Source organism: Myotis nattereri (assembly GCF_964212035.1).
Source record: "Myotis nattereri genome assembly, chromosome: 9".
NCBI lineage: Eukaryota > Metazoa > Chordata > Mammalia > Chiroptera > Vespertilionidae > Myotis > Myotis nattereri.
Genome location: NC_138084.1, coordinates 66,466,694 through 66,494,691, shown reverse-complemented (window position 1 = coordinate 66,494,691; position 27,998 = coordinate 66,466,694). Strand labels below are relative to the sequence as shown.

General features: G+C 39.3%; 1 protein-coding gene across 2 annotated transcripts in view; it reads right to left on the bottom strand.

The window, feature by feature from the left end:
• CEP126 (centrosomal protein 126) overlaps positions 1-21,732 on the bottom strand; it is a 65,686-nt gene extending 43,954 nt beyond the window's left edge. For both annotated transcript variants that reach the window (XM_081098529.1, XM_081098530.1), the window contains exons 1-3: positions 21,340-21,732; positions 15,614-15,733; positions 1,558-1,703 (exon numbers count right to left, since the gene is read on the bottom strand). In XM_081098529.1, the coding sequence (XP_080954655.1) occupies positions 1,558-1,703; positions 15,614-15,733; positions 21,340-21,467 (394 nt within the window). In that variant the 5' untranslated portion in view covers positions 21,468-21,732. The remainder of the gene's footprint in view (positions 1-1,557; positions 1,704-15,613; positions 15,734-21,339) is intronic.
• Positions 21,733-27,998: the final 6,266 nt, after the last annotated feature.

Below are 27,998 nucleotides of genomic sequence, written 5' to 3'. Positions count from 1 at the left end.
AAGCTACCATGTAACCATGAGAGTGAAGATATAAACCACATACTAAGGATGGTTGAGCTGAGGGACAGGAGGAGTCTGGGTTACTAGTGAAACTGCATAATCATCACAACAACCTCAGGTTTTCATAATATACAAGAGAAAAATGAATCCCTTTCACCTTTAAGCTATTATTATTTTTAATAGTATTACTAGTTGCCCTTACTGACAGCAATATTTCTTACTGGCACAATAATGGTTTGCATTTCAGTTAAAATACATTAAGTTGATTGCATTTTGGATAAAGATGAAATTCCTACCATGGCATACAGTGCTCTTTGAGAATTGGTTCCAACTAAAATTTTTCTAGCCTCAAAACCACTTCTCTTCCCTCCCGACCCCGCCCGCCCGCCATACTATGCTTCAGATATACTGCAATACATAATTTATTTGTAAAAACTATTCCTTCTGTCTGGGAAGTTTTTTTTTTTTTTAATTTTTGGTTTGGTTTCTCTTGCCTGGCAAAATGCTTATTTTTTTTTATATTGATTTTTTACAGAGAGGAAGGGAGAGGGATAGAGAGTTAGAAACATCGATGAGAGAGAAACACCGATCAGCTGCCTCCTGCACATCTCCCACTGGGGATGTGCCCGCAACCCAGGTACATGCCCTTGACCGGAATTGAACCTGGGACCTTTCAGTCCGCAGGCCGACGCTCTATCCACTGAGCCAAACCAGTTTCGGCAAAATGCTTATTTTTTAAGGTTAAAATTAAGTTATTTTTCCAGGGATGATGCCCTTGATATTCCTGTATAGGTTTAGTGTTTGTTCTATGTTCTTATAATACATTCTGCTATCATAGCAATTATCACTATATTTATTTTCAATGTTTATATTATTCTCAGCTCCAAAATAAGCTGTGAGATCTTTAATGGTAGAGTACAATTAGATTTCTCTATAGTTGTGGTTGGCCCAGGTATAACATATGTTTAGTGAACACATAAAGATGCTGCCTATTCCTTTTCTTTCTGAAGCTTTGACAGTTTGTTGTTAATTCCATGTTATTATTTAAGGTATAAAAAATGTAGATGGACCCAAAAGAATCAACCACAATCATATTTAAATCCTTAATTGATTCCAGGTCTTAGATTGTTAGATTATATCACTGTGTAGACTTTCCTTTTATTTTGCCAGTCTCTCAAATATGAATTTGAGTCACATGTGAATAAATGCCAGAATAAATGTGACACTAATTTACTGAACCTAAATGTTAAATTTTCCTTTTATAAAGCTATTTATTAGATCAAATTTAAAAATAACAAAACATTTAAGCCAGTATAAAGTAGAATCAAACTTGTGAAAATTCAAAATTTACTAATACAGTCAACAAAATATTCTCCAAATTAAACCAAATTAAATTGCAATATTTCATTTGGTGAAAGTCTTATTACTTAAAAAGGGATACTAGTCTTTTTAATTTAAATTTCTACTTTATTTTTTTATTATTTTATCATCTACTCAAGTCAAATGTGATTATAGCTTTCATTTTTTGTTCTCATATTATTCTAGAAATTAAGATACCTGCTCTCCTCCGCTGTGAAAGAGGGATATGGGCCCGCTGGAAATTTTCAGTAACTTCTTCAAACTTCTCTTTTCTTTGTTGAAGTATTTGTTCTCTAATTTGGTGTTCTCTTTCTTCTCGTTCTTTTTGTTTCTCTTCAAAATATCTAAATTTAAACATAAAGAAGATAGCAGAATTAGACAATAAGTTTTAAAAATCTCAACACAGAAAATAGTTTCAAAACAATGCATTATATGCTAGTAATATAGGGTGTCTCAAAAAATGTATATACACACTTTGAATAATTATAAAAGCAGTGCTTATTAAAATATATTTCATTATCAAAATTGAGTTACCAGCTGTTAAAGTATATATACATTTTTGGGGCACCCTATATATTTAAAATTTTTACTGACTTAGAAACAACACATCTAGCATTTTAAAAAAGCCATTGGCAAAAAATTTAAATAGCTTTGTAAGTGGTAATTTCAGAACTTTATCCAGGTCAAAGAGAAGTCTTTATAATGAGGCTCTTTCTAATTTCCTACCTCCCAAGTTTTGCTGCAGAAAATTCTTTTCTAAAAAGCTACCTTATTTTCTGTAATGTGAAGAACTAACTCATTGGTGAAAGAAGCAGTCTTGCAAATTATCAGACAGTCAAGGAAATACTGTATATTTCTCTTTTTCTTTTAGACCAAAAATTTAAAATTGGCTGCCATGTTAAGTCTGAACTGTGCTAAAAATCCAGACAATTTACACAAAAATCTTGATTTCTAACCTCTTTTGAAAGTGTGGAAGACTTGGCATCCCTGGACTCTTATTCACTTATGGCTATAAACACCTATCTGTAATCCTTACCATTCCCTATTTTTGTTAACATTCACATTTTATTTATTTTTGATTGCCCCTGGGCACTTAAGTTTATGTTATCTAATTTAAACTGTATCAAAGAATTAAGTTTTGAAAAATATGTGTGTGTTTCAATTATTATTTTGCTGGATAATGAGAAAAATAAAAAAAGCAAGGCTGCAAGTCACTGGTAGAGAAGCCTCTTGGAATGCATGGTGATAGGGGTGGTTGGTTAGAACTAATCTTTAAGATTTTTAGTGTCATAGGTTACTACTAATTATCTTTCCAAAGCATCCACTGGTTGGGGTATTATTCCAGTCTAAAGTACTCAGATTTGTGGAACTATATTTCTGGGAAGTAGGGCTATTGATCTTCAAGTGGTCTAACCCCTGTGGTAAGTAGGAGGTTGTAGTGTAGTGCTACAGGAGGGAGAGAAGATTTTTACCTCTCCAAACAAACTCCTTCAATAATCCCTCCATGTCAAGACAAAGAAGCCTACTTTCACCACTTGATTCAACACAGCACTGGAAGATTCTATGAAAACACTGTTAAAACTAATTAAACAAATACAGTACGATACAAAATCAACATACAAAAATCGGTTGTGTTTTTGTATACTAACAACAAAAAACCTGGAAAGGAAATTTTAAAAATTCAACTTACAATAGCATCAGAAATAAAATACTTAGAAAAAAACTTAACCAAGGTGGTGAAAGACTTGTATACTAAAACTACAAAACACTGCTGAAAGAAATTAAAACACACACACACACACACACACACACACACACACAATAAATGGAAAGACATCCCATGTTAATGGATTGGCAGACTTAATGTTGTTAACATGTCAATACCACCCAAAGTGACAATCCTTACCAAAATACCAATGATTTTTTTTTCAGAAACCTAAAAAATACATCCTAAAATTCATATGTAATCACAAGGGACTCCAAATAATCAAAACTTTATTGAAAAAGAACAATGACGAAAGTCTTATACTTTCTGATTTAAAAACTTCCTAACATCTATGGGAATCAAAGCATTGTAGTACTGGCATAAAGACAGATGCATAGACCAATGGAGTATAGAGCCAAGAAATAAACCTTTGCAAGGTCAAATGATTTACAAGAAGGGTACCAAAACCATTCAATGAAGAAAAGAGTTTTTTTAGCTAATAATGTTAGAAACGTTTGGTATCTATATGCGAAGATAGATGCTCCACTATGTTCATTGCAGCATTATTCATGGTGACTAAGACATGGGAACAACTGAAGTGTCCTTTGATAGATGATGTATACGTAGGATGTGGTACATATATACAATGGAATATTACTCAACCATAAAAATGATAAAATACTGCCATTTGCAGCAACATGGATGGATCTTGAGAATATCATGCTAAGTGAAATAAATCAGATATAGAAGTCAAGAACCATATGACTTTCACTCATATGTGGAATACAAAACGGGAAGCAACAAATGAAAAAATTAAGACAAACAAGGAAAAACTTAAAAGAAGGGCAGACATAACCCACAAAAGGGACACTGCTGAAACACCTGGCTCAGGTGATCAGGGACATGTACCACTTGGCCCCATAGAACACCTACATCATAAGGCCATGATACCAAGAATGGGAGACATAAAAGACCCACAAAATATATAGAAATGAACACAGAGAGACAGCCCAAATGGGGAGAAAAGGAAACAGTGCAAATGAAAGAACAGGAGAAATCTCCAGAAAAAGAGTGGAATGAAATGGAGGCAAGTAATCTACCAGATATAGAGTTCAAAACAATGGTTAAAATAATGCTCAACAAACTTAGTGAGAACTTCAATAGTATAAAAAGGACATAAAAACCATAAAAAAGAGAATCAGACAGAAATGTAGAATACAATAATTGAAATGAATACTATACGAAAAGGAATCAATATCAAATTAGATAAAGCAAAGGACATAATTAGAAATTTGGAAGACAAGGTAGCAGAAAACACCTAATCAGAGAAGCCAAGAGAAAAAAGAATTAAAAAATGAGGATTGTTTAAAGCAGCAGTTGCCAACCTTTCAGACCTCACGGACCACCAGCTGGTGACCGCTGGTTTAAAGGACCTCTTGGAAAACATCAAGTGTAAGAACATCTTCATCATAGGGGTACCAGAAGGAAAAGAGAGAGAGCAAGGGATCGAGAACCTATTTGAAGAAGTACTGAAAAACTTCCTTAACCCAGTGAAGGAAGAAGACATATAAGTTCAGGAAGCAAAAAGTCCAAAACAAGATGAACCCAAAAAGACCAACACCAAGACACATCATAATTAAAATGGGAAAGGTTAAAGACAAAAAGAGAATATTAAAATCACCAAGAGAAAGACAGTTAACTACAAGGGACCTCTAATATGACTATCGGCTGATTTCTTAACAGAACTTTTGCAGGCCAGAAGGGATTGGGATGAAATATTCAAAGTGATGAAACCCAGAGACCTACAAAGACTACTCTACCCAGCAAGGCTATCATTTAAATTGAACTTCCCAGACCAAAAAATGCTAAAGAAGTTTATCACCACCAAACTATTATTACAAAAACATTGAAGGGACTTTTTAAAGAAGAGGAAGATGAAAAAAAGGAACATAAATATGAATAGTAAACTGGTAATAACTGTGTATACATCAATCATTACTTTAAATATAAATAGATTTAAATGTCCAATCCAAAGACATAGGGTAGTAGCATGAATAAGAAAACAACATCCATATATATGCTGTCTACAATAGAGCCAATTCAGATAAAAAGATACATATAGCCTAAAAATAAAAGGATAGAAAAAGATATTTTATGCAATTGGAAACAAAAAAGCTGGGTAGCACTATTTTTATCACACAAAATAGACTTTAAAACAAAGGTTATAATAAAAGACAAAGATAATACTAAATGATAAAGAGATCATTGCAACAAAAGGATATAACTGTTGTAAACATTCATGCACCCAACATAGGAGCATCTAAATATACAAAGCAAATATTGATAGACATAAAGAAAGAGATTGACAGTAATACAATTATATTATGGAACTTAAAAATACCATTGATATCATGGATAGATCTTTCAAACAGAAAATCAACAAAGGAATAGCAGCCTTAAATAACATATTCTACTAGATGAATTTAATTGATACTTTTGAGTATTTCACTCAAAGCCCCAGAATATACATTCTTTTCAAGTTCACATGGAAAATTTTCCAGGATAGACCACATGTTAGGACACAAAACAAGTCTCAAGAAATTTAAGAAGACTGTAATATCAAACATCTTTTTCGACTACAATGGTATGAAACTAGAAATCAATTATAAGAATAAAACGGAAAAGCACTCAAATGAAGGTTAAAAAACATACTACTAAGCAATAAATGGGTTAACAATGAGATTAAGGAAGAAATCAAAAGATACTTTGAGCCCCTTTAGCCAGTTTGGCTCAGTGAATAGAGTGTCAGCCCACAGACTGAAGGGTCCTGGGTTTGATTCCGGTCAAGAGCATGTACCTTGTTTGCAGGTTCGATCCTGGCCCTGGTTGGGGCACATGCGGGAGGCAACCAATCAATGTGTCTCTCTCACATCAATGATGTTTCTCTCTCTGTACCTCTCCCCCTTCCTTCTATTCTCTCTAAAAATCCATGGGAAAATATCCTTGGGATTAACAAAACAAAACAAAAAAGATACCTTAAGACAAATGAAAATGAAAATACAACAACCCAAAATCTATGGGACACAGTAAAAGCAGTCCTAGGAGGGAAATTCATAGCAATACAGGCGTACCTCAAGAAACAAGAAAAATCTCAAATAAACCATCTAATCTTACATGTAAAGAAACTAGAAAAAGATAAAAAAACAAAGCCCAAAGTGAATAAAAGAAATATAAAGATCACAATGAAAATAAACACAATAGAGTCTAGAAGAATAATACAAAAGATCAATGAAATTAAGAGCTAGTTTTTTGAAAAGACAAACCAGATTGATAAACCTTTAACCAGACTCATGAAGAAAAAAAAGAGAAAGGACCCAAATAAATAAAATTAAAAATGAGAGAGGGGAAGTGACAACTGATACCACAGAAATAACCATCATGGCCACAACTTTCTTTAACAATAGAACTCAAGCAGTATTAAGAGTACTCAAGGTCACAGGAGACACAGGCAGGACTGGAGAGCTGGCCTTTTGTGATGCATTTCTTTCTTTGCAGATGAAGCCACATTTCAGATTTAGGTAGTTACAACTTTCTGGACATATGATCGTATTTAAGTTTAAAATTCAATTATTTTTTGAGATAATTAGAAATTTAAAAAATTTAAAAATATGATAAACTATCACTCTTTCAAACTAAAAAATGCAATTGGAGAAAAAATGTTTTTAAGAATAAAATATAACATTTTAAATGAGGCTATTCCCACCAGGGTGCCAGTGGAGACCGTGTGAAGAACTAGAACTCCCACTACTGATCAGCAGTAATAAAGAGCCCCTCCCCCAACCAACCTAGCAATGAGGTGGTGTCTCCTAACCTCTCTCTATGTTGGCACAGTGCCAAAGACATCCAGCAAAAGCTGAAGGTTTAAATAAGCCCAAGAGTCTATAACACAATACAAAAGTGTCCAGATTTCAAAAGAAAATCACTTGTTATTCCAAGAACCAGGAAGATTTAAAACTGAATGAAAAAGATAATCCAAAGATGCCAAAATCAAGATGATGGAGATGTTAGAACTATCTGACAAAAATTTTAAATGCTTGATAAAATCTTTGAAGCATGAGAAAAATGCTTCAATGAACAACTATGGACATGTTTGCAAGTGAAAAAAATAGGTCTAAAAAATAAATAGAATATATAAAGACTAACCAAATGGAAATTTTAAAACTTAAAAAATACAACTGAAATGAAAAACTCAGTAGACTTATTAGGAGAAAACATAGAAAAGATGTCAGTCCTCCCTACACCTCATAGATATACAGGTAATAATGGAATTTCTAGAAACATCTAGGCAATATTTTTGCAAGTACTGACAAGATTATTCTAAATTTTTATATGAAAGGCAAACAAATTAGAATACCTAAACCAATTGTAAAAAAGAGGTATAAAGTGGGAGGAATCAGTCTATTGTATTTGAAGATTTACTATTGTGTAGTTTTGGAAGAGGGATAGACATAAAGATTAACAGAATGGAGAACCCAGAACTAAACCCACACAAATATGCTCAGCTGGTTTTTGAAAAGGTACAAAAACAATTCATGGAAGAAAGATAGCTTTTCCAACTAATGATGCTAGAATAACTGGATATCCATAGACAAAACAAAACAAAAAACCTTGACCTAAGTCTCATACCTTATATAAAAGTTAAATTGAAATATATCACTATGAAACTATAAACTTTATATAGTTTATAAACCTATTAGAGGCCCGGTGCATGAAAGTTGTGCACGGGGGGAGGTCCCCTCAGCTCAGCCTGTACCCTCTCCAATCTGGGACCCCTCTGGGGATGTCTGACTGCCGGTTTAGGCCCGATCCCTTAGATCGGACCTAAACCGGCAGTCAGACATCCCTCTCACACTCCTGGACCACTGGCTCCTAATCGCTCACCTGCCTGCCTGCCTGGTCGCCCCTAACTGGCCCCCACCCTGCTGACCTGATCGCCCTCACTGCCTCTGTGTGCCGGGATGATCGCCCCTAACTGCCCCCCCTGCCAGCCTGGTCACCCTCACTGCCCCCCCCCCCCGGCAGCTTAAACACCCACAACTGCCCCCCCCACCCCGCCGGCCTGGTCACCCCCAACTGCACCCCCCCACCAGCCTGGTTTCCTCTAACTGCCCCCTCTGCCAGGCTGATCACCCCAAATGCACCTCCTGCTGGCCTGGTTGCCCCCAAGTGCCCCCCACCGCTGGCCCGGTTGCCCCTCATGGGCCCCCGCCCCCCAGCCTGGTTGCCCCATGTAGCCTGCTGTTCAATTGTTTGGTCATCCCTCACTAACCACCCTGCTGGCCTGGTTGTAGGCTACCATCTTGTGAGGGTGTGAGGGTCAATTTGCATATTACCTCTTTATTATATAGGATAAGCTATAAAAAGTTTATAAAATTATAAACTTTTAGGAAAAAACATATGATAAAATCTTCAGGATCCAGGGCCAAAGAGCTCAGACTTGAAATCAAAAGTATAATCTATAAAAATAAAAATTGATAAACTGGACTTCCTAAAAATTAAAAACTTTTGCTTTGAGAAAGACCAAATTAAGAATATAAAAAGATAAGCTTTAGCACAGTAGAAAATATTTGCAAACCACTTATCTGACAAAGGACTAGTACCTAGAACAGGGGTGGGCAAACTTTTTGACTCGAGGGCCACAATGGGTTCTTAAACTGGACCGGAGGGCCGGAACAAAAGCATGGATGGAGTGTTTGTGTGAACTAATATAAATTCAAAGTAAACATCATTACATAAAAGGGTATGGTCTTTTATTTCAATAGTTTTATTCATTTCAAATGGGCCGGATCCGGCCTGCGGGCCGTAGTTTGCCCATGGCTGACCTAGAATATATAGAGCTATCAAAACTCAACTGTAAAAAATGGAACTCCCATTTGACCCAGTGATCTCACTACTAGGAATATATCCCAAGAAACCAGAAACGCCAATCAGAAAGGATATATGCGCCCCTATGTTCATAGCAGCACAATTCACCATAGCTAAGATTTGGCCTAAGTGCCTATCAGCAGATGAGTGGATTAGAAAACTGTGGTACATATACACAATGGAATACTATGCTGCAGTAAAAAAGAAGGAACTCTTGCCTTTTGCAACAGCATGGATGGAAATGGAGAGCATTATGCTAAGTGAAATAAGCCAGTCAGAGAAAGATAAATACCACATGATCTCACTCATTTGTGGATTATAGAGAACAACATAGACTGATGAAAAAGGACAGATCCAAAGACTGAGAAACAGCGATCAGGCTATCAATCCCCAGAAGGAAAGTAGGGGAGGGCGGGGGTAAGGGGAAGAGAGCAACCGAAGGACTTGTATACATGTATATAAGCCAAACCAATGGACATGGACAACAGGGGGATGGGTTCGTGAGTGTGCGGGGGGTGTGTGGGGGGGAGGTTGGGGGTTAATGGGGGGGATGAGGACACATTTATAATACCTTAACTAATAATAATAATAAAAAACAAATAAAAAAACAAAAAAAACTCAACTGTAAAAAAAACAAATAATTTAACTAGGAAATGGATAAAAGATGTTAAGAGAAATTTTATTAAAAGAGAATAGGCAGATATTCTGTTTCACTAATCATTGGGGAAATGAACGTTAAAACCATAATGAGATATTACTGCACACTTATAAGAATGGTTAAAATAAAAAATAGACAACACTAATGCTAGTGAAGATTAGAAAACTGGATGACTCTTATACTGCTGGTGAATTCAGTCACACCGAAAAAACAGTTTGGTATTTTCTTACAACACTAAACATACCACCATTGTATTCTTGGTTATCCAAGAGATATAAAACCTTGTGTTCACACAAAAACCTATCTATGAATCTTTACAGCAGCTTTATTCACAGTAACCCCAAACTGGAAATGACCCAGATGTCCTTCAATGGGCAAATGGTTAAATAAACTATGGTCCATCTGTATCATGGATTAAAACTCAACAATAAAAAAGAATGAACTACTGCCTGACTGATGTGGCTCAGTGGTTGAGCATTGACCTATGAAACAGAAGGTCACGGTTCGATTCCCAGTCAGGGCACATGCCTGGGTTGTGGGCTCCATCCCCAGTAGGGGGCATGCAGGAGGCAGACGATCAATGATTGCCTTATCATTGATGTTTCTATCTCTCTCCCCGTCTCCCGTCATCTCTGAAATAAAAAATATACTTAAGGAGAAAAAATAAAAGGAATAACTACCTGGATGAATCCCAGGGAATTGTGTTGAGTGAGAAAAGCCAATCTGAAAGGTTACACACAGTATAATCCCATTTATGTAACACTCTAGAAATGAGAACAGATTAGTGATGTCCAGGGGAGTGGTGTGGGAGGGAAGTAGGTTTGGCTATAAAAGGACAATGTGCGGAATCTTAGTGGTGATGGAAATGTACTGTATCTTGACTATGTATAACTGTCATCATCCTGGTTGTGAGACTGAGCTATAGGTTTTGCAAGATTTTAGCATTCTGAAACATTGAATAAAGGATATTATGGGATCTTACCATATTATTTTTAAAAACTGCATGTGAACCTACAATTACCTTAAAATAGTTTAATTTAAAAAAATTACAGCTAATGAAGAAAATTTTAAAATTATCTAAAATTGATATTAGAGACAGAAAGGGAAAGAGAGATGGAGAGAGAGAGAGAGAGAGAGAGAGAGAGAGAGAGAGAGAGAGAGAGAGGGAGAGGGAGAGAGGAAGGGAGAGGGAGGGGGAGAGGGAGAGGGAGGGGAAGAGGGAGGGAGGGAGAGAGAATCTTGGAGGTGAGAAACATCGCTTGGTTGCCTCCTGCTGCACACGCCCTGACCAGGGATTGTACATGCAAGCTGGTTATGTGCCCTCACCAGAAATTAAACTGGCCACCTTTTTGGTGCACAGGATGCTGTTCCAATAAACTGGCCAGGACAGAGGGAGAAAATTTTTGATTAGAAGAATTCACCAAGCATACCTGTCAGAGGCTGCTATTGTAAACTAAAAAAGCTTAACAGCTCAAGGGCAAGACAATACTAGTAATATAATAGAGTAGAATATTTGATCCTCACAATGAATATCAGTGTATGAAGATCAAACTACATTTATCATAATCTGTATAAAAGATTATAGAAATATACATTGTAATTTAGAAAGATTTATATTAAAATGTTAAAATAAAGTTTGTATAATCTATAAGTATTCCATTTACGATAATGCTGTTCTTGGACCAACCATAATTGATCTTTGACTCCTTTTGACTCTACCTACTCAAACTCAACTCTACCTCAGATCACTATAACAGCTTTTTGCCTCTTCCCTTTGCCTATAGCCTGTGCTTCAAGTCATCCTCCACCTCATTGCTATAATGAGCTAAAATATAAATCTGATCATGACACTTTTATTTTACTATTTCAATAGCATCTCAGAGTCCTAAGGATAGAGTTTAATTTCTTTAGATTGGGCAGAAAAGTTTTTTTTAAGTGAAATGTCTCTTACCAACTCTATAGCTTCATCTGCTGATGCTCTTCTACATTTTTCTGTGCTTAGGTCACACAAAACTTTTCTCTTATATTTCATAACATTAAGCTTTTTCAATTATTGTTCTCTTTGCTTAAAACATATTTGCTCCTCATTTTCCCTGGTTACCTAATAACCTTTTTTATTCCTTGTCTTGTAGCGTATAAAATATGCTTCCATAGTACCTTGTAAGTGACTCTGTCAGAGTATTTATTGCATACCATTGCCATCTTTTATTACTTTACTTTTAGTAATTTGAAAGCAGGAACTATGCATTTTATTTTTATTCTCCAGTATTTTAAACCCAGTAAAAGTTGAGTAAATATTTCAAATGGTCAATAACTTCCAAATATACTAAATTTCTTTATTATATTATCAATAATATACTCACTGATATTTAAACCTACTGATATCTAAATTTATTTGAACCTATTAATATTTTTTAGCTTATACCATATCTTCATTTATGGGGGTTTGACAAATATGACTTATTGTTTAAAGTATAATTCCTTCCTATTTATTATAAAGATACATTTTTTCCTGCTTTATGGGCAACTCCAAACTCAGTCATTCTCAATAATAGGTAATGCAGCTATCCCCTACTTCATATTCACAAAATAATTCATTTCATGATTCTCTTTTATGCCTTTAGGATATTTAAAAGAATCTTTTTTATTATATATTTTAGTGATTCTTCCCAAGTGCTTGTCCCTCATCTGTTACCTGGTAGTGTTTCCGCTTCTCTTTTTCTGGGCTATTTTGCCTATTCTGACCTTTTCTCTCTGATTCTGTCAGTTAGTTACACAGAAATTTTTCTGATCATCTGTATATGCTTATATCATATTGTTTAAAAAATGTATGAAGGCTCCTTTTGGAATTTTTACTTCTTAAAATTTATTACAATATCTTTTCTTCATGAAGTCACATTTAATCTATTGCCATTTCTAAAGTTTAATGGTAAAATAAAATATTTTTCCCTGATATTATATCATTGGTATTCAACTATGTTTGTTGAATGAATAAATGCCTGTTCATTTATTTACCAAAAGATAGTTCTAAACTTGAAAATTAAAAACAATGTAGGAAATAAATTAGTTCTTTTATGTGTCTGTGTATCTTAAAATCACTTGGTCTATAAAACAGCATCTTAGAAAGTTGCTTGAGGATGTGCTCCAGCGAACTAATGATATAGGACAAAATGAAGAAAGGAATGCTATGGGAGGCAAGAAACAGTGGCTCCAACTCTTAAGAGCAATAAAGGGAAGTCCCAGGTTGCCAGTGTGCATTAGGCCTAAAAGGTAACCAGTACCTATTGATGAAGGAAAGAGGTCTCAAAGGAAAACAACGGACTCCATTGTACAGACACTGAGTAAGAGACTAGAAAACATGAGAATATGGTAAAAACACACAAGAAAAAAACTGGCAAATAGAAAAGCAAAAAGGAGTAAAAAATATCAGATGAGTGAGATTTTTTTAGCAATTAATGGAAATAAATAAAGCACTTGCTACTGTGAACATTTTCCTTTGAATACTACTAGGGATAGCACTGACAATGTCAAAGTATAACTGACAAATAATGAAAGTAGACTGTCTCTAGAAAAAAATACTTTAACACCCCCCCCCCCCACCACAACAAACTGGTGACCATAATGTGAGTGGAAGTATGAATTTAGATGATGTAAAGCATAAATGGATAGATAATAGGAAGGCCAAAAAGACCATAATGATACATATTTTAAAATTCATTAGTGTATACATAATTTGACCTCCTTTATAAAAGGTGAAATACAGAGACAAATGACTAATGTTTAAAAAAGAAAAATTAAAAAAAAATATTTTTATTGATCCCAGAGATGAAAGGAGAGTGAGAAACATCAATAATGAGAGAGAATCATTGATTGGCTGCCTCCTACATGTCCCCCTACTGGGGATCAAGCCCAAAACCCAAGCATGTGCTGTGACTGGGAATCACACCGTGACCTCCTGGTTCATAGGTCCACACTCAACCACTGCGCCACACTGGCTGGGCTAAAAAATAAATTTTTATGTCTTTACATAGCATTGTAGTATAACAGAAAAATAGCAAATAATGAAATTGTACTGCAAAATGTTCTGCCTTTAGAATTTTAAATCAATTATTTCCCACATCAAAATTTATATAAATGTTTGATGAGAGAAGACAGGTAGGAAGTTTAAAGATCAAATCCTGCCTGGCTGCTGTTGCTCAATGGTTGAGTGTCAACCTATGGACCAGGGAGTCACAGTTCGATTGCTGGTCAGGGCATATGCCCGGCTGCGGCCTCAATCCCCAGGAGGGGGTGTGCAGAAGCAGCCAATCGATGATCCTCTCCCCTCATTGATGTTTTTATCTCTTCCTCTCCCTCCCTCTCTCTGAAATCAATACAAACATATTTAAAATGAAAAAAATCAAATCCACACATAAAGCCTGCTATTTCACAGAGCAAGTCAACTATTAGAAGACACAACGGACAAATGTTAACTTATTTATCAACAAAATAAATAAGCTTAATAGGAAAGAAGCACTCTGTGACAGACACCATGATAATTACTTTTACTAGTATATGTGTTCTCAACGATTCCTCTATAATATTACCTTTTTTGTTCTACATAACAATCCCTTGAAATAGATGGTATTAATTCAAATAGTAAATGAGAAACTGAGACTTAAAGAGATTAAATAACTTCCTCTAACTCATGAAGCTAGGACTTTAACCTAGATCTCTGACTCCAAAGCCCATGACACTTTTATTCATCTTTATTCAACATTTATCATGCACCTTTTGTAAGTTTCAGGAGCTAAAAGACAGGAGAAAAACAGAAGCACACAAATACAAAATAAAAACAAGTTTTATTAAATAATTTTAAGTACACCAGGCAATGAAAGAGTTAATATACAAAGACACATATGCCAGAAAAACAAATTATAAGCAAACAATTTTGTATTTCTGAAATGGGACTTGAAACTATACTTAATGATGTAGTTAATAAACTCCAATGCTTTTCTGCCATTTGCATATTGTAGGAATATAGAGAAGGTAGCAAAAACAATAATACAAAATGGCTTACTTACTGTATGTTAAGAAAATCCAATAATTCAAACAAATTTTGAAAAATGTTAAGCATTGATTGGATGGTTTTACTTTACTTTCCAGCTTATACTAGAAAACTCTTTTATGGCAGTCATTTATAAAATTCTTTTATCACATTTCCACCATTATCATATTCCTGAGAATAGCTCTTACAGAAAAAGTATATAGAAGTGAATAATAAATTAAAAAAAAATTATATTCTATTAGAGACTAAATATTAATCGGTAATCTTTAATTTATCATGAAATTATATAAAAATAAAGAATACATTTTACAGTCATTTTAAGAAGTGCATATGACACTGTAATCAGAAGTTTTATGACAAGAAAAGATGATTATGGTCAGAGTCAGTAATCTAGAAATTACATCACCATGTTTGTGCTTTAGGCAGAAAAACAATTATGAAATGTACAAAGCCACCTAAATCTTGATTAATGTTTTACAGCAGTGGTTCCCAAACTTATTTGGCCTACCGCCCCCTTTCCAGAAAAAATATTACTCAGCGCCCCCGGAAATTAATTTTTTTAAAATTTTAATAGCAATTAAACAGAAAGATATATGTGTTAATGTTTCTACCTTTTCCGTAAAATATAGGAAAGAAAGGTGTAAATTAGAAACATTGAAGTTTGAAATTATGAAACTATTTATTGAACTCAGAATAGAAAGGTAATACAAAAAAAGTTAAAACAAATTCACCTGTGGCCATCACCGTCCCCCTGGATCGCTGCAGCGCCCACCAGGGGGCGGTAGCGCCCACTTTGGGAATCACTGTTTTACAGATAAAGCGTTGTCATGACTTAGGCTCATAAAATGCTACAAAGTAGAAGAACTATTATTTTATAAAGACTGAATTTCTACACTCTGAATAAAATACAATTACTTACTTTTTTCTCCGGTTTGACTCCACGAAATATTTACGTGCTCGATTTCGAAATATTTTTTGTTGCTGCAGTAATATTTGACGCTCTTCTTCTAAATTTTTCTCTAGATGGGTTTTCATATCGCTAATGATAAATAAAGTTAAGGAGATCTGGTTTATGTTTTTAGTGGATGAGTGTCAATGCTATATGATAAATACAATTACAGCCTCATACTAATGACATCATGATTTTTTGTGGAACAATTAGTATGTGTACACATTAGTGTCAGTATATGGCCAGCAACTTTTTTATGTAAAAAAAAAATTCTGACTTGGTATTAGAATTGAAGCTAGATCTCACTTTCCCTGAGGGAGAGGGGTGGGGGATCGCTTTTAGACATCATGAGCTCAGATAAGGAGACTGCATATCATTTCATTTATTACACAGATGTTTGAGTGATGATGAACAAATTACTATCTTAGGCATATATGTAGGAAAATGAAGGTTATATTTTACTAATAGATAGTATATCAATTATACTTTTCAGTAGATTTCAGGATCCTTTCAGTATTAATATTATAAAAACTATTATATAATTCAAAACAATCATGTATTTGAACCTTTGGGTGTTTGAAACTTTGCTAATGGGAGCTTATTAATTTTCAATGATATTGCTATTTAACCATCTTTATACCATTGACAATAATTTATTTTTTCTTCATTATAAAATTTTGCACCACCTCAACACAAACATATACCTACCTACAAACACACACACACACACACACACTTTTACTTGAAGTTTCTCTTGAAGGATTTATAAAAATGAAACCAAGAGAAGGACATCTTGTTCTTTGCTAGCTCAGAAACACCTAAAGACTTATCTTGTTCTTTTCTAATATAGAATTTTATTAGGAGTCGGACTTCAACAAGACAGCTAGCTACTGAAAGTCACAACAAGATAGTGGAGGAAAGTGCTAGCTCCTTTCAGGGCACACAAGAGCAACAGTGGGAGAAGTTGCTTTGGCTTGAGTGAAGCAAGCCAATTCTGTTCTCTGTTGAATAAGTTTGAGATCTCATCATAAGAACTTAAAGAAAATCACAAATGTAATGTTTCTAAGGTTCTGACAATTATATATATTCTTAAATTTAATCAAAGGACTCTCTCCTTATATACATGTATAAATATTTTTTATATATACACTAGAGCAGTGATGGTGAAGATGGTGAACCTTTTGAGCTCGGTGTGTCAGCATTCTGAAAAACCCTAACTTAACTCTGGTGCTGTGTCACATACAGAAATTTTTGATATTTTCAAAAATAGTAAAACAAAGATTTATATTTTTGACATTTATTTTATATATTTAAATGCCATTTAACAAAGAAAAATCAACCAAAAAAATGAGTTCGCGTGTCACCTCTGACACGTGTGTCATAGGTTCGCCATCACTGCACTAGAGGCCTGGTGCATGAAATTTGTGCTCTGGAGGAGGTGTCCCTCAGCCCAGCCTGCACCCTCTCCAATCTAGGACCCCTCGGGGGATGTCCGACTGCCGGTTTAGGCCCGATCCCTGTGGGCCTAAACCGGCAGTCGGATATCCCTCTCACAATCTGGGACTGCTTGCTCCTAACCACTCGCCTGCCTGCCTGATTGCCCCTAACCACTTCTGCCTGCCAGCCTGATCACCCCCTAACCTCTCCCCTGCTGGCCTGATTAACACCTAACTGCTCCCCTGCCAGTCTGATCTCACCCCCAACTGCTCTCCCCTGCTGGCCTGATTGCCCCTAACTGCCGTTCTCTGCTGGCCTGATTGCTCATAACTGCCCTCCCCTGCAGGCCTCATCCCCCAAACTGCCCTCCCCTGCCAGCCTGGTCCCCCCCAACTGCCCTCCTCTGCTGGCCTGATCTCGCTCCCAACTGCCCTTCCCTGCTGGCCTGATCAACCCTAACTGCCCTCCCCTGCAGGCCCGATATCACCCCCAATTGCCCTCCTCTGCCGGCCAATTTGGTTCTGATTAGTTGGTTTCTATGCCAGTCAGAGTCAAAAGCTCCGCCTCCTAGGCAGCCACTGGCTCCTCACAGTTGACCCAGATTTTGTTCTGATTGGCTTCTATGCCAGTCAGCGTCTCTGGGCCTATCAACAGGGCCTGATCAGAGAGGCAGGGCTGATCAGCAGCCCTCTGGAAGCCTGGATAGAAATGGAGGCACAGGTGCTGACCAGGCCCAAAGATAAAGAGAGAGGCAAGTGCTGATCAACAGCTGCCACAGAGGCTATGGATCAGACCCTGCTTCTCTCTTCAGGCCTCTCTCTGGCCCTGATTCGCAGCCCCCTCAGCAGTCAATGCTGGGTTATCGTGCCTGCAGCCCTACCGTGCCTGTAGGACTGACTTCCAGTTGGTTGAGCCTCCTGATCATTGTGGATGTGACGGACCCAGGGTTTTTATATATTAGGATATAAAAAGTGTATTATGTACACAATTTTGCCTGCTAAATTATAAAGAATGCTGCTGCCTTTGCATTTTTTCAAAGTATGCTCTTCAAGTTTAGAAAATATTAGATGGTTAGTTAAACTTTTGTTTTTCTTATAAGCTGTAATATATAGGTAAAATATTTTCATAAGAATCACTGTTAAATACCTGTTCAAAGGAAAATAATTTTTATGTACTTATCATTAAAAAACCAACCAACCAATAATAATAGAATTAAGTAACACATAAGAATTTAAAAACATAGTCTAATCTACTCCACCTCATCCTCATCTCTCCCAATTTAGTCTTTCTCCAATTAGAGCTCATTTATGGTATTTTAAATATGTTACCATAAAAACAACTATGTATCATACAAGCTATATTACTGCCAAATGTATTAGAGGTTTCCTGATTAAAACTTTTTCTCTGTAACCCCTTCCATAGCCTTGGCTCAGGCATTCTGAATCTCTTGCCTGGACTCACTCAGTAATCTTCTAACTCATCTCTTTACCTCTAAACTTGTCATCCTGCCGGCCTGTGTGGCTCAGTGGTTGAGTGTTGACGTATGAACCAGGTGGTCATGGTGCGATTGCTGGTCAGGGCACATGCCTGGGTTTTGGGCTCAATCCCTAGTAGTGGGTGTGCAGGAGGCAGCCAATTGATGATTCTAATCACTGATGTTTCTATCCCTCTCTCCCTCCTGTTTCTCTCTGATATCAATAAAAATATATCAAAAAAATAAACTTGTTAACTTCCCTTTGAAACACTATAAAGCTAGCTAATTGCAAATCTGATTAGTTTTTTCATTCTTTGTTGCTCTCCAAAGTTCCTATCATCTTTATGACAAATTCCAAATTTCTTGGAATATAAAACTTTCTAACATTCCAACATTACTCCTCAATAGTTCCCTGCATGAATCCTATGTCCAGCCACACATGGATACTTATGAACAGAACATGCCATGATATAGCATGCCATTATCTCTTAGCACATGCTTGACTAACTCATCCTTTCAGGGTGCAAAGAACCAAGGATGTTAGTGAGAGAATATGTGCAGGTAATCAAGAATAGGGTATAAATTGGGTAGAGAAGAAAGAGAGACAAAATGGGTCTAGGATAAAAATGGAAGGGAAAAGCAGTGCAGATACTTATGAGAAAAGAAGAAGCTCAGTGTGAAGGGGACATGAGAGAATTCACTTCAGCTAATTATAATTAGGAAAATGCATTTAGAGTAAAGAAATTTTGACAAATAGAAAGCTGGATGTCGCTCAGTACTGACTTCATATTTGAAAATCACCTGTGGAAATTTTACCAAGTTAGTTAATTTTTTTCCTCTTTTTTAAAATTATTATTAGTTAAGGTATTAAAAATGTGTCCTCATCCCCCCCATTAACCCCCAACCTCCCCCCCACACATAGTTAATTTTTTTAAGATGACAGGTCTTTCAGTTTTTTTCTGTCATTCATTCAAATAAATGTGAGCATTACAGACACTAAGGAAATACAAATTAATATTTATAAAGGATGCTTAAGTGTTTCTTTAATTAGTAACATATTCTTGATTTAGTGTCAGTCTTTATGATATTTAAAAAGAATTCCTTTATTCCAATTTAAATATATATACACACTATGTATTTTATATATACCAGCAAAATATATATGTAGGCATGTGTTTATATATGTATGTGTGTATATATACATACTAGCAAACATTACTGGGTTTTGTCAAAGCCCCCTGGGCATCTATTAAAATGATCATTTACAGCTTTAGAAATTTTAACCATATGTTATAAATACATTTAGTGTTGAAGTATATTTTTAGTAATATATGTCTTTAAGAAAGTCATCATTACAATTCTGGAATTAGGTCTTTTTGGTTTTGTTCATTTGAGGTATTGCTGAATTTCTATGATATATGTATCAACATTCATGCTACATAAAATTAAAAGAATTCAGTCTACCACCATTTCATTAATGAAAATGATAGAAATACACACTCTGTCAATGAGCCATTTACAATGCTTCCCTAGATTTAGAGATAAATCAGGGTCAGTGTAATAGGAGTTTAGTGTTCAAGAAAACACAATCAGAATCAAATCCCTGCTGAAAGCAATACTGCTTATTCCAGAACACATCTTTGCCGGGACCGATCTGGGGGAGTAGCAAAGACAAGGCCAAAGTGAGTAGGGTGAATAGTGAATAGGTAAGCGGAACCAGAAGGTGCTACGGCCGGCTACCATTTCCGGAACTTAGCCACAGAAGGAAAAGACGGAAGGGCAGAAGCTGGAGGAAAGCACCATCAGAGGAGAGGCGTTTTCACAAAGATCCCCAGGACCCAGAACAGGGTCTGCCGAGCGCAGGCCCTAGGAGGTTAAACGCGCCGACTTGCTGGCAAAGGCGCAGCATCCCAGAAGTAGTGGCAGACAACGTGGGTAAACACGGGGTTAACTAGAAACGAGGGGACACTCCACTTTCCGACAAAAATGAAGATGCTGCTGCCTCAACACCATCCCTGCCGGCCAAGTCCTTTGAGAGCACAACGGTGAAATGCGAATTCTCACAATATCCTCCAAAGGAATAAACACGACGTACACTCTCTGAAAATAAAACTCGCACTCTTTCGACTTTCCCACAGTGCAAGCCACAGCCACCTCCGGGCGGGCTCGGCCCCCTCCCCGGGGAGGTCGGAGCGGAGCCGGCAGGAAGCACCGGCCCTGGGCTTCGCCCGCTCGCTGCGCTGTCGCTCCGACAACGGCCGGGGCAGGGGATGGAAAACAAAACAAAACAAAACAAAACAAAACAAAACAAAACAACAAAACTCCCCCCTGCGCAGCTCTGGTAAATGACTTCGCGGCGCGTTAGGTGGACTGTTCAAACATGCAACATAGCAAAACGTTTTTACTTATGTGTGGACGTCTTCTCTCCGAGCAGCATGATGGATCAGGAGGAGAATACCACCAGTAAAGGGCCCTAATCCTGGAAGGCAAGAACACAATCTCCGCGGCACACGCGGAGCCTGCATTTTAAAACTCGCAACAATTTTACACCCAAGGTGAAGAATGGGGGCGGGAGCACAAGGCGGCGGCGGGGGAGGCGGTCAAGGGTAAAACGGTGTCATCTCAGGTCTCAGGGGGAGCAGCGACGGAGCTACAGCGAAGGTCCGCCCGGGGTGACTGCTGGCTTCCATCCCCCAGCGCCCCCGGGAGAGGGAATCTAACGGGAAAAAGATGGACACGCGGCCAACACGCCGCCCCCGCGGCCGCCGCTGGGAAGGAAGGATACAGGTGAGCGCCGGGTCCGCGCCGCCCGCCGCCCACCGGAGGGTCGAGGGGGCCTCCGTCGCGGGCGTCCGAGGGTTCGGCGCCCGGTCTCGCGACCGCGCTCCGGGCTCCCGGCCTCCGGGTCAGCATCCTTCACCTCCGCGCCGCCTGCGGGCTCGCCCCTAGCGCCGCCCTCATGGCCGCTCCGGCCTCTGCTCCTCCTCCTCCTCGGCCCCTCCCTACACTCGGCCTCTCGGGTCCCGAGTCACGGGCGAGGAAGGGTGGCCCGTGGCGGCGCTGGTTCGCGCTCAGCGGCGCTGGTGGCTGTGGTGGCGACGGCAGCTGCGGTGGGCAACTTTTCTGGCAACGGGAGAGGTGGTGACAGCGACCCCACCGCCGCCGCCGCCATCTTGGCAACCAACCGACGCGGCGTCCTTGGCGACAGAAACCAGGGCGGGGCTGGGCGGGGCGGGGCGGGGTGCGGATGGGCGGGGCCGACGCCCGAGGCAACCAATAGGAGGCTCTGGCGGCCCCGCCTGCTCCAATTGCCGGGCTGGCGACCGTTGGGAACCCTGGCGTCTCCTGGGACCCGCGTCTTTGCTGAAGTGAATTCAATTCTGCGTCAGAATCTGACTCGGTTTTATCATCTTTTTTTTTTTTTAATATTTTTATTGACTTCAGAGAGGAAGGAAGAGGGAGAGAGAGATAGAAACATCCACGATGAGAGAGAATCATGGATCGGCTGCCTCCTGCAAGTCCCCCACTGGGGATGGAGCCCACAACCCGGGCATGTGTCCTTGACCGGAATTGAACCTGGGACCCTTCAGTTCGCAGGCCAACACTCTATCCACTGAGCAAAACCGGCCAGGGCTCTATCATCTTTTTTTATGAAGATGTTTTCGTGGGGGTATTGAGTCATCAGAGACAGGAGATGCAAAATCCCCTGCCGTGGGGATTCGGGAATGATTTCCTCGGGGGTAATTGGTGTTGAACTACCTGAATCCTGTTGTGGGGTTTGAGTTGTTTTTCTGGGGTATTATTATCCCCAACACCATCTCATTTAAAAAGCTTCTGAAATGGAAATTTCCTTTCTCGGCATTCTCTCACCCACTCCTGCCGGGATCTGCAGCCGTTTTCCTGGCCATTTCCCTACCTAAAAGGCTGACATTTCAAAGGCTCCTAATGGTGCGTGCCTTGCAGTCAGATTCTGGAAATAGACCATCAGAGCATCTGTAGCCTGGAAAGAAATCCAAAGTTAGCCTCGTCATCTCCTGGGAAGATATGCCAAAAGAGATCATATTGAAATTGTTCCAGAAGGTATGGAAAATTGAATGGGTTTTCGAATCATCAGTGTAATGGCTCTACAAGTGAAAATTTGAAAAAAGGCTGAAATTTTTTGTTGGAGCCCATTATAAACGTCCATATAAATTCGGACCGTATTTCAGCCAGGTTTTATTTTGGTGGAAAAATTCCCAGATTGGAAGCAGAATGTACAAACCAATAAAGATCACTCATCCATCATGCAAACATGTCTGCCTTTGTGAATCAATTTGTTCATGTTTAGAGTTCAAATAATAACCTTTTCCAGTTGAAACTATTTAAAAAGTTTTTTTGCAAAGTTGGGTGCATTGACTCGAAATGTGCTCTGGTAACAGATTTTAAAGTGCCACAACAAATCCAGTTTTTAAAAAAATATATATTTTTATTGATTTTAGAGAGAGAGGAAAGAAAGAGAGAGAAGTCAATGTGAGAAACATCAATCTGTTGCCTGACTGGGAGTAGAACTGGCGACCTTTTGGAGCATGGGACCACACTCAACCAAAGGAGCCACACTGGCCAGGGCCAAATCCAGTTTTGACTTGGAACATGAAACACATAAGCCCCTTTAAGGACAATGCCAAGATGATATAATACATAATTCTGGCAGAGAAAGGCTAAATGTATACACTTGGACGATTAACTATCTTGGCAAGTTTTTAACTGGTCTAGCCATAGGCATTGACCTTGATTCTATTCCCATTGTTATTATCACAAGTATGTTTCTCTAGTGCCAATTAGAGCAATGAGAGAAGGAGAGAGGGGGAGAGAGAGAAAGAGAGAGAGAGAGAGAGAGAGAGAGAGCGCCAAAGTAGGGCAGTGCACAGTGAAAATAAAAGGGAGAAGGTTGTGGTTGCTGTTTGGAGTATTTAGGCATGCATTTTTAGCCTTCTTGAAAATCTAGCATTTGCTAATTATTAAGTTTAGTATCTCATAACTCCTAGACACCTTACTGCTTTGTTGTATGTAGTATTAGCATTAAGAAGCATGAATTGGTTGCCTACAAATATTTTGCTCATATAAAGGTTCTTCATTTATATGTTGTTTTACAATAGCCAAAAAAATAGGTAAATTCTGAACATAATATTGCCAGCTTTTTACAAATAAATCACAGGAACTAATTTTTTGGCCCTAAGTTATTTCTTTCTTCAAAATATTAAGCAAGTTTTCCACATTTTATTTAGTTACTAGATGCCTGGTGCATGAAATTTGTGCACTGTTGGGGGGCGGGGGGCATCCCTCAGCCCGGCCTATACCCTCTCACAGTCCAGGACCCTTCGGGAGATGTCCGCCTGCTCGCTCCTTACTGCTCCGCTTGCTGTTCCTTAGCTTGCTATGGAGGCTGGAGAGGCTCCTGCCACTGCTCTTGCGCTCACCAGCCATGAGCCCAGCTTCTGTGGGAGCGCACTGACCACCAGGGTGCAGCTCCTGCATTGATTGCCTGCCCCCTGGTGGTCAGTGCGCAACATAACAACCAGTCGTTCTGGTACAGTGGTTCCCAAACTTATTTGGCCTACCGCCCCCTTTCCAGAAAAAATATTACTCAGCGCCCCATGGAAATTAATTTTAAAAAATTTTTAATAGCAATTAAACAGAAAGATATATGTATTAATGTTTCTACCTTTTTCGTAAAATATAGTAAAGAATGGTGTAAATTAGAAACATTGAAGTTTGAAATTATGAAACTATTTATTGAACTCAGAATAGAAAGGTAATACAAAAAAAGTTAAAACAAATGCACCTGTGGCCATCACCGCCCCCCTGGATCGCTGCAGCACCCACCAGGGGGCGGTAGCGCCCACTTTGGGAATCACTGTTCTGGTAGTTCCATCATAATGGTTGCTTAGGCTATTATATATATACTAGGGGCCCCGTGCACGAAATTCGTGCACTGGGTGTGTGTGTGTGTGGGGGGGGGAGTGTCCCTCAGCCCAACCTGCCCCCTCTCACATACTGGGAGCCCTCAGGCGTTGACCCCCATCACCCTCCAATCGCAGGATCGGCCCCTTGCCCAGGCCTGACGCCTCTGACAGAGGCATCAGGCCTGGGCAGGGGACCCTCATTTCCCCCCATCACTGGTTCTGCCTCCAGCCCAGGCCTGATGCCTCTGGCCCAGGCGTCAGGCCTGGGCAGGGGACCCCCAGACCCCTCCGATTGCTGGCTCTGCCCCTTGCCCAGGCCTGATGCCTCGGCCAGAGGCGTAGACCCCCATCACCCTCCGATCGCCTGATCGGCCCCTTGCCCAGGCCTGACGCCTCTGCCAGAGGTGTCAGGCTTGGACAGGGGACCCCCATCTCCCCCCGATCACTGACTCTGACCCCCGCCCAGGCCTGAGGCCTCTGGCCCAGGAATCATGCCTGGGCAGGGGACCCCCATCTCCCTCTGATCACTTGGTCCACCCCCCGCCCAAGCCTGACGCCTCTGACCCAGGCTTCAGGCCTGGGCAAGGGGACCATCATATCCCCCCAATCCCCTGCTCCGCCCCCCACCCAGGCCTGATGCCTCGGCCAGAAGAGTTGACCCTCATCACCCTCCGATCACCAATCATCGGATCGGCCCCTTGACCAGGCCTGAGGCCTCCGGCAGAGGTGTCAGGCCTGGGCAGGGGACCCCCAGCTCCCCGCGGTTGCAGGCTCCGCCCCTGCCCAGGCCTAACGCCTCTGGCCTAGGCATCCGGTCCAGGCAGCGGGGACCTGCAGTGGCAGCGGGGGGCGCCGCGATCACACGGGCTCTGCCCCTGCCCCTGCAGGACGCCTCTGGCTGAGGCGTCCGGCACGGGCAGCGGGGACCCGCAGCTGCAGCGGCCCCGCGATCGTGGGCTCCGCTTTAGGCCCAGGCAAGGGACCCCTAGCTCCCGGGACTGCCAGCTTCGACCGTGCCCAGCTCCCATCGCTGGCTCCACCCCTACTTCCTGCTATCACTGGCCAGGGCGGCAAAGGCGCCTGATTCTCCGATCATGGCTGGGGCCTGGGGGCTGGGGCCGCCTTTGCCCTGCCCCCCAGCTCTTAGCTCCCCCCTGGGTTTCCAATCACTGTCAGTGGCAGGGGGCTTCTTCCTGCTTTCCCTTTTGCCTCCCTGCATTGTGCCTACATATGCAAATTAGCCGCCATCTTGTTGGCAGTTAACTGCCAATCTTTGTTGGCAGTTAACTGCCAATCTTAGTTGGCAGTTAATTTGCATATAGCCCTGATTAGCCAATGAAAAGGGTAGCGTCGTATGCCAATTACCATTTTTCTCTTTTATTAGTGTAGATATAGATATAGTCATAAATTCTTTTAAAAGGGCTTTATTTGGGTAATAGAAAGATAATTTGAATTAGTTATAAACTTTATCTCTTGACAGGAAAGGCAAATATGATTGAAGCAAAAAAAGAATATATTAAAATCTTTATGTTTTGTCAGAAGAGATATCTATATTAAATATAATGCTTGATTCTTTCATACTCCAAAAGTGTGAAATAAAATATTTTTATTTAAATAAAAGTGTGAAATAAAATATGTTTTTTGTGTGTGTTAATCCTCACCTGAGTATATTTTTCCAATGATTTTTAGGGAGAGTGGAAGAGAGAGGGAAAGACAGAGAGAAGCATTCATGTGATTGCCTCCTGCATGTGCCCCAACCAGGGCCGGGCCTGGGGAGGAACCTGCAACCAAGGTTCGTGCCCTTGACCAGAATCAAACCCAGGATCCTTTGGTCTGAAGGCCGTGCACTATCCACTGAACCAAACTGGCTAGGGCTAAAATTATTTTTTTTAATTAAGGAAACATATATTGAGCATGTGCCAAGCTTTTTAGGTGCTGGGGATTCAGTGGGGAACAAAATTTCCAAGTCCCTATGCTCATGAAGCTTGCATTTTTATTTTCTCTCCCTCCAGAATAGATCATGTAGTGACAAGTGCTACGAGGAAAAATGGCATAGTGTAGGGGAATAAAGACTGATGTCAGTTCTATTTTAGGTAAAGTGCTCAGGGAAGTCCTCTGAGAAAGGGAAATTAGGGCAGAGGTCAGAATGAAGAAAGGAAGTTGCCATTCAAATATTTGAATGAAGAATATTATAGGCAAAGGGTGCTATAAGGGAAAAAGGCTTTGAAGGGCAGTGTTATTTGATGTGTTCAAAGAACAGCAACAAGACCACTCTGTTTGGAACAGAGTGAGGTAGGGGAAGTGTGTTAGTATATGAGATTGAAGAAGTGCATGGGGGATGTACTTCAGATTCATTATGCAGGAAATGAATATAAAATCCAACTTCCAATGGAGGGAATGCCATTGGAGAATTTTGAGTAGGGGGGTAATATGATAGGATTCAACCTTAAAAAATAATCATACTAGTGGTCTGTGGGGAAATTTAGACTATAATCGATAAAACTAGACACAGTGAGGCTGGTTTGAATGTTATAGTTGGTAAGGTTAGAGATTATGGAGACTTGGACTACAATGGTAGTTATGGGAGTGGCAAGAAGTGTTCAAAATTTTAACCTTGAGCCAATAAGTGTTGATGAGTGGTTGTGGTGAGTAGGGGAAAAAAGAATTAAATGTGACTCAGATTTGGAACTGGAGCACTGATTAAAGGGTATTGCCAAATACTACGATAGAGAGGGATGGGCTGAGGATGGAAGAAGGAATAGGAGTTAGGTTTCAAACATGTAAAATGTGAGTTGCCTATTAAACACCCAACTTTATTAACATGGTTTCATAAAAATACGTTGTATTTACAAAATAAATTAATAATCACTTTATGTCTACAAAGCATGTTCCATAACTTAATCTAGTTTGAATACTACTATACCCTTGTGACTTATATGGTCAAACAGCCTGTGATGAATAATTTTTGAGGTTTTACTTTCATCTTGGCTGAAGCTATTTTTTTTCCATCTTCTGCTGAAGTATTTTTTTTTTTTCTCAAGTAAGAATTTTCTGAATTTGTCTCTGGGCAAGCTGTGAAAGAACAAAGAATTTTAATGTCTACTGATTTAAAAAAATTGCTTAAGTTTTACCATCTTCATTTCAATTTCATAAGACTTCAACTAGAAATTGAAGGTTTAAGATATACACTCATCTACTCCTAATGTAGTTTTCAAAAGTCATCGATGTTGTCAGCAATGTTAGAATTGTAGTGTAGATCAAGTCCAATAATAATAATGACACCACCTAACATTTGAGGGCTTGTGTTTCCCATGTTCTGTGCTAAGTGCTCACATATATTAAATCATTGAATCCACACAACTGTCCCCGTTCTACAAAGGAAATAATTAAGCTACAATGACATTAAGTAATTTTGCCCAAGTTTCCAGAGCAAGGGAGTGGGGGAGTCAAGATTCAAACCCAGGCAGACTGGTTCTAGAGCCAGCACTCCTAACCACCCCAT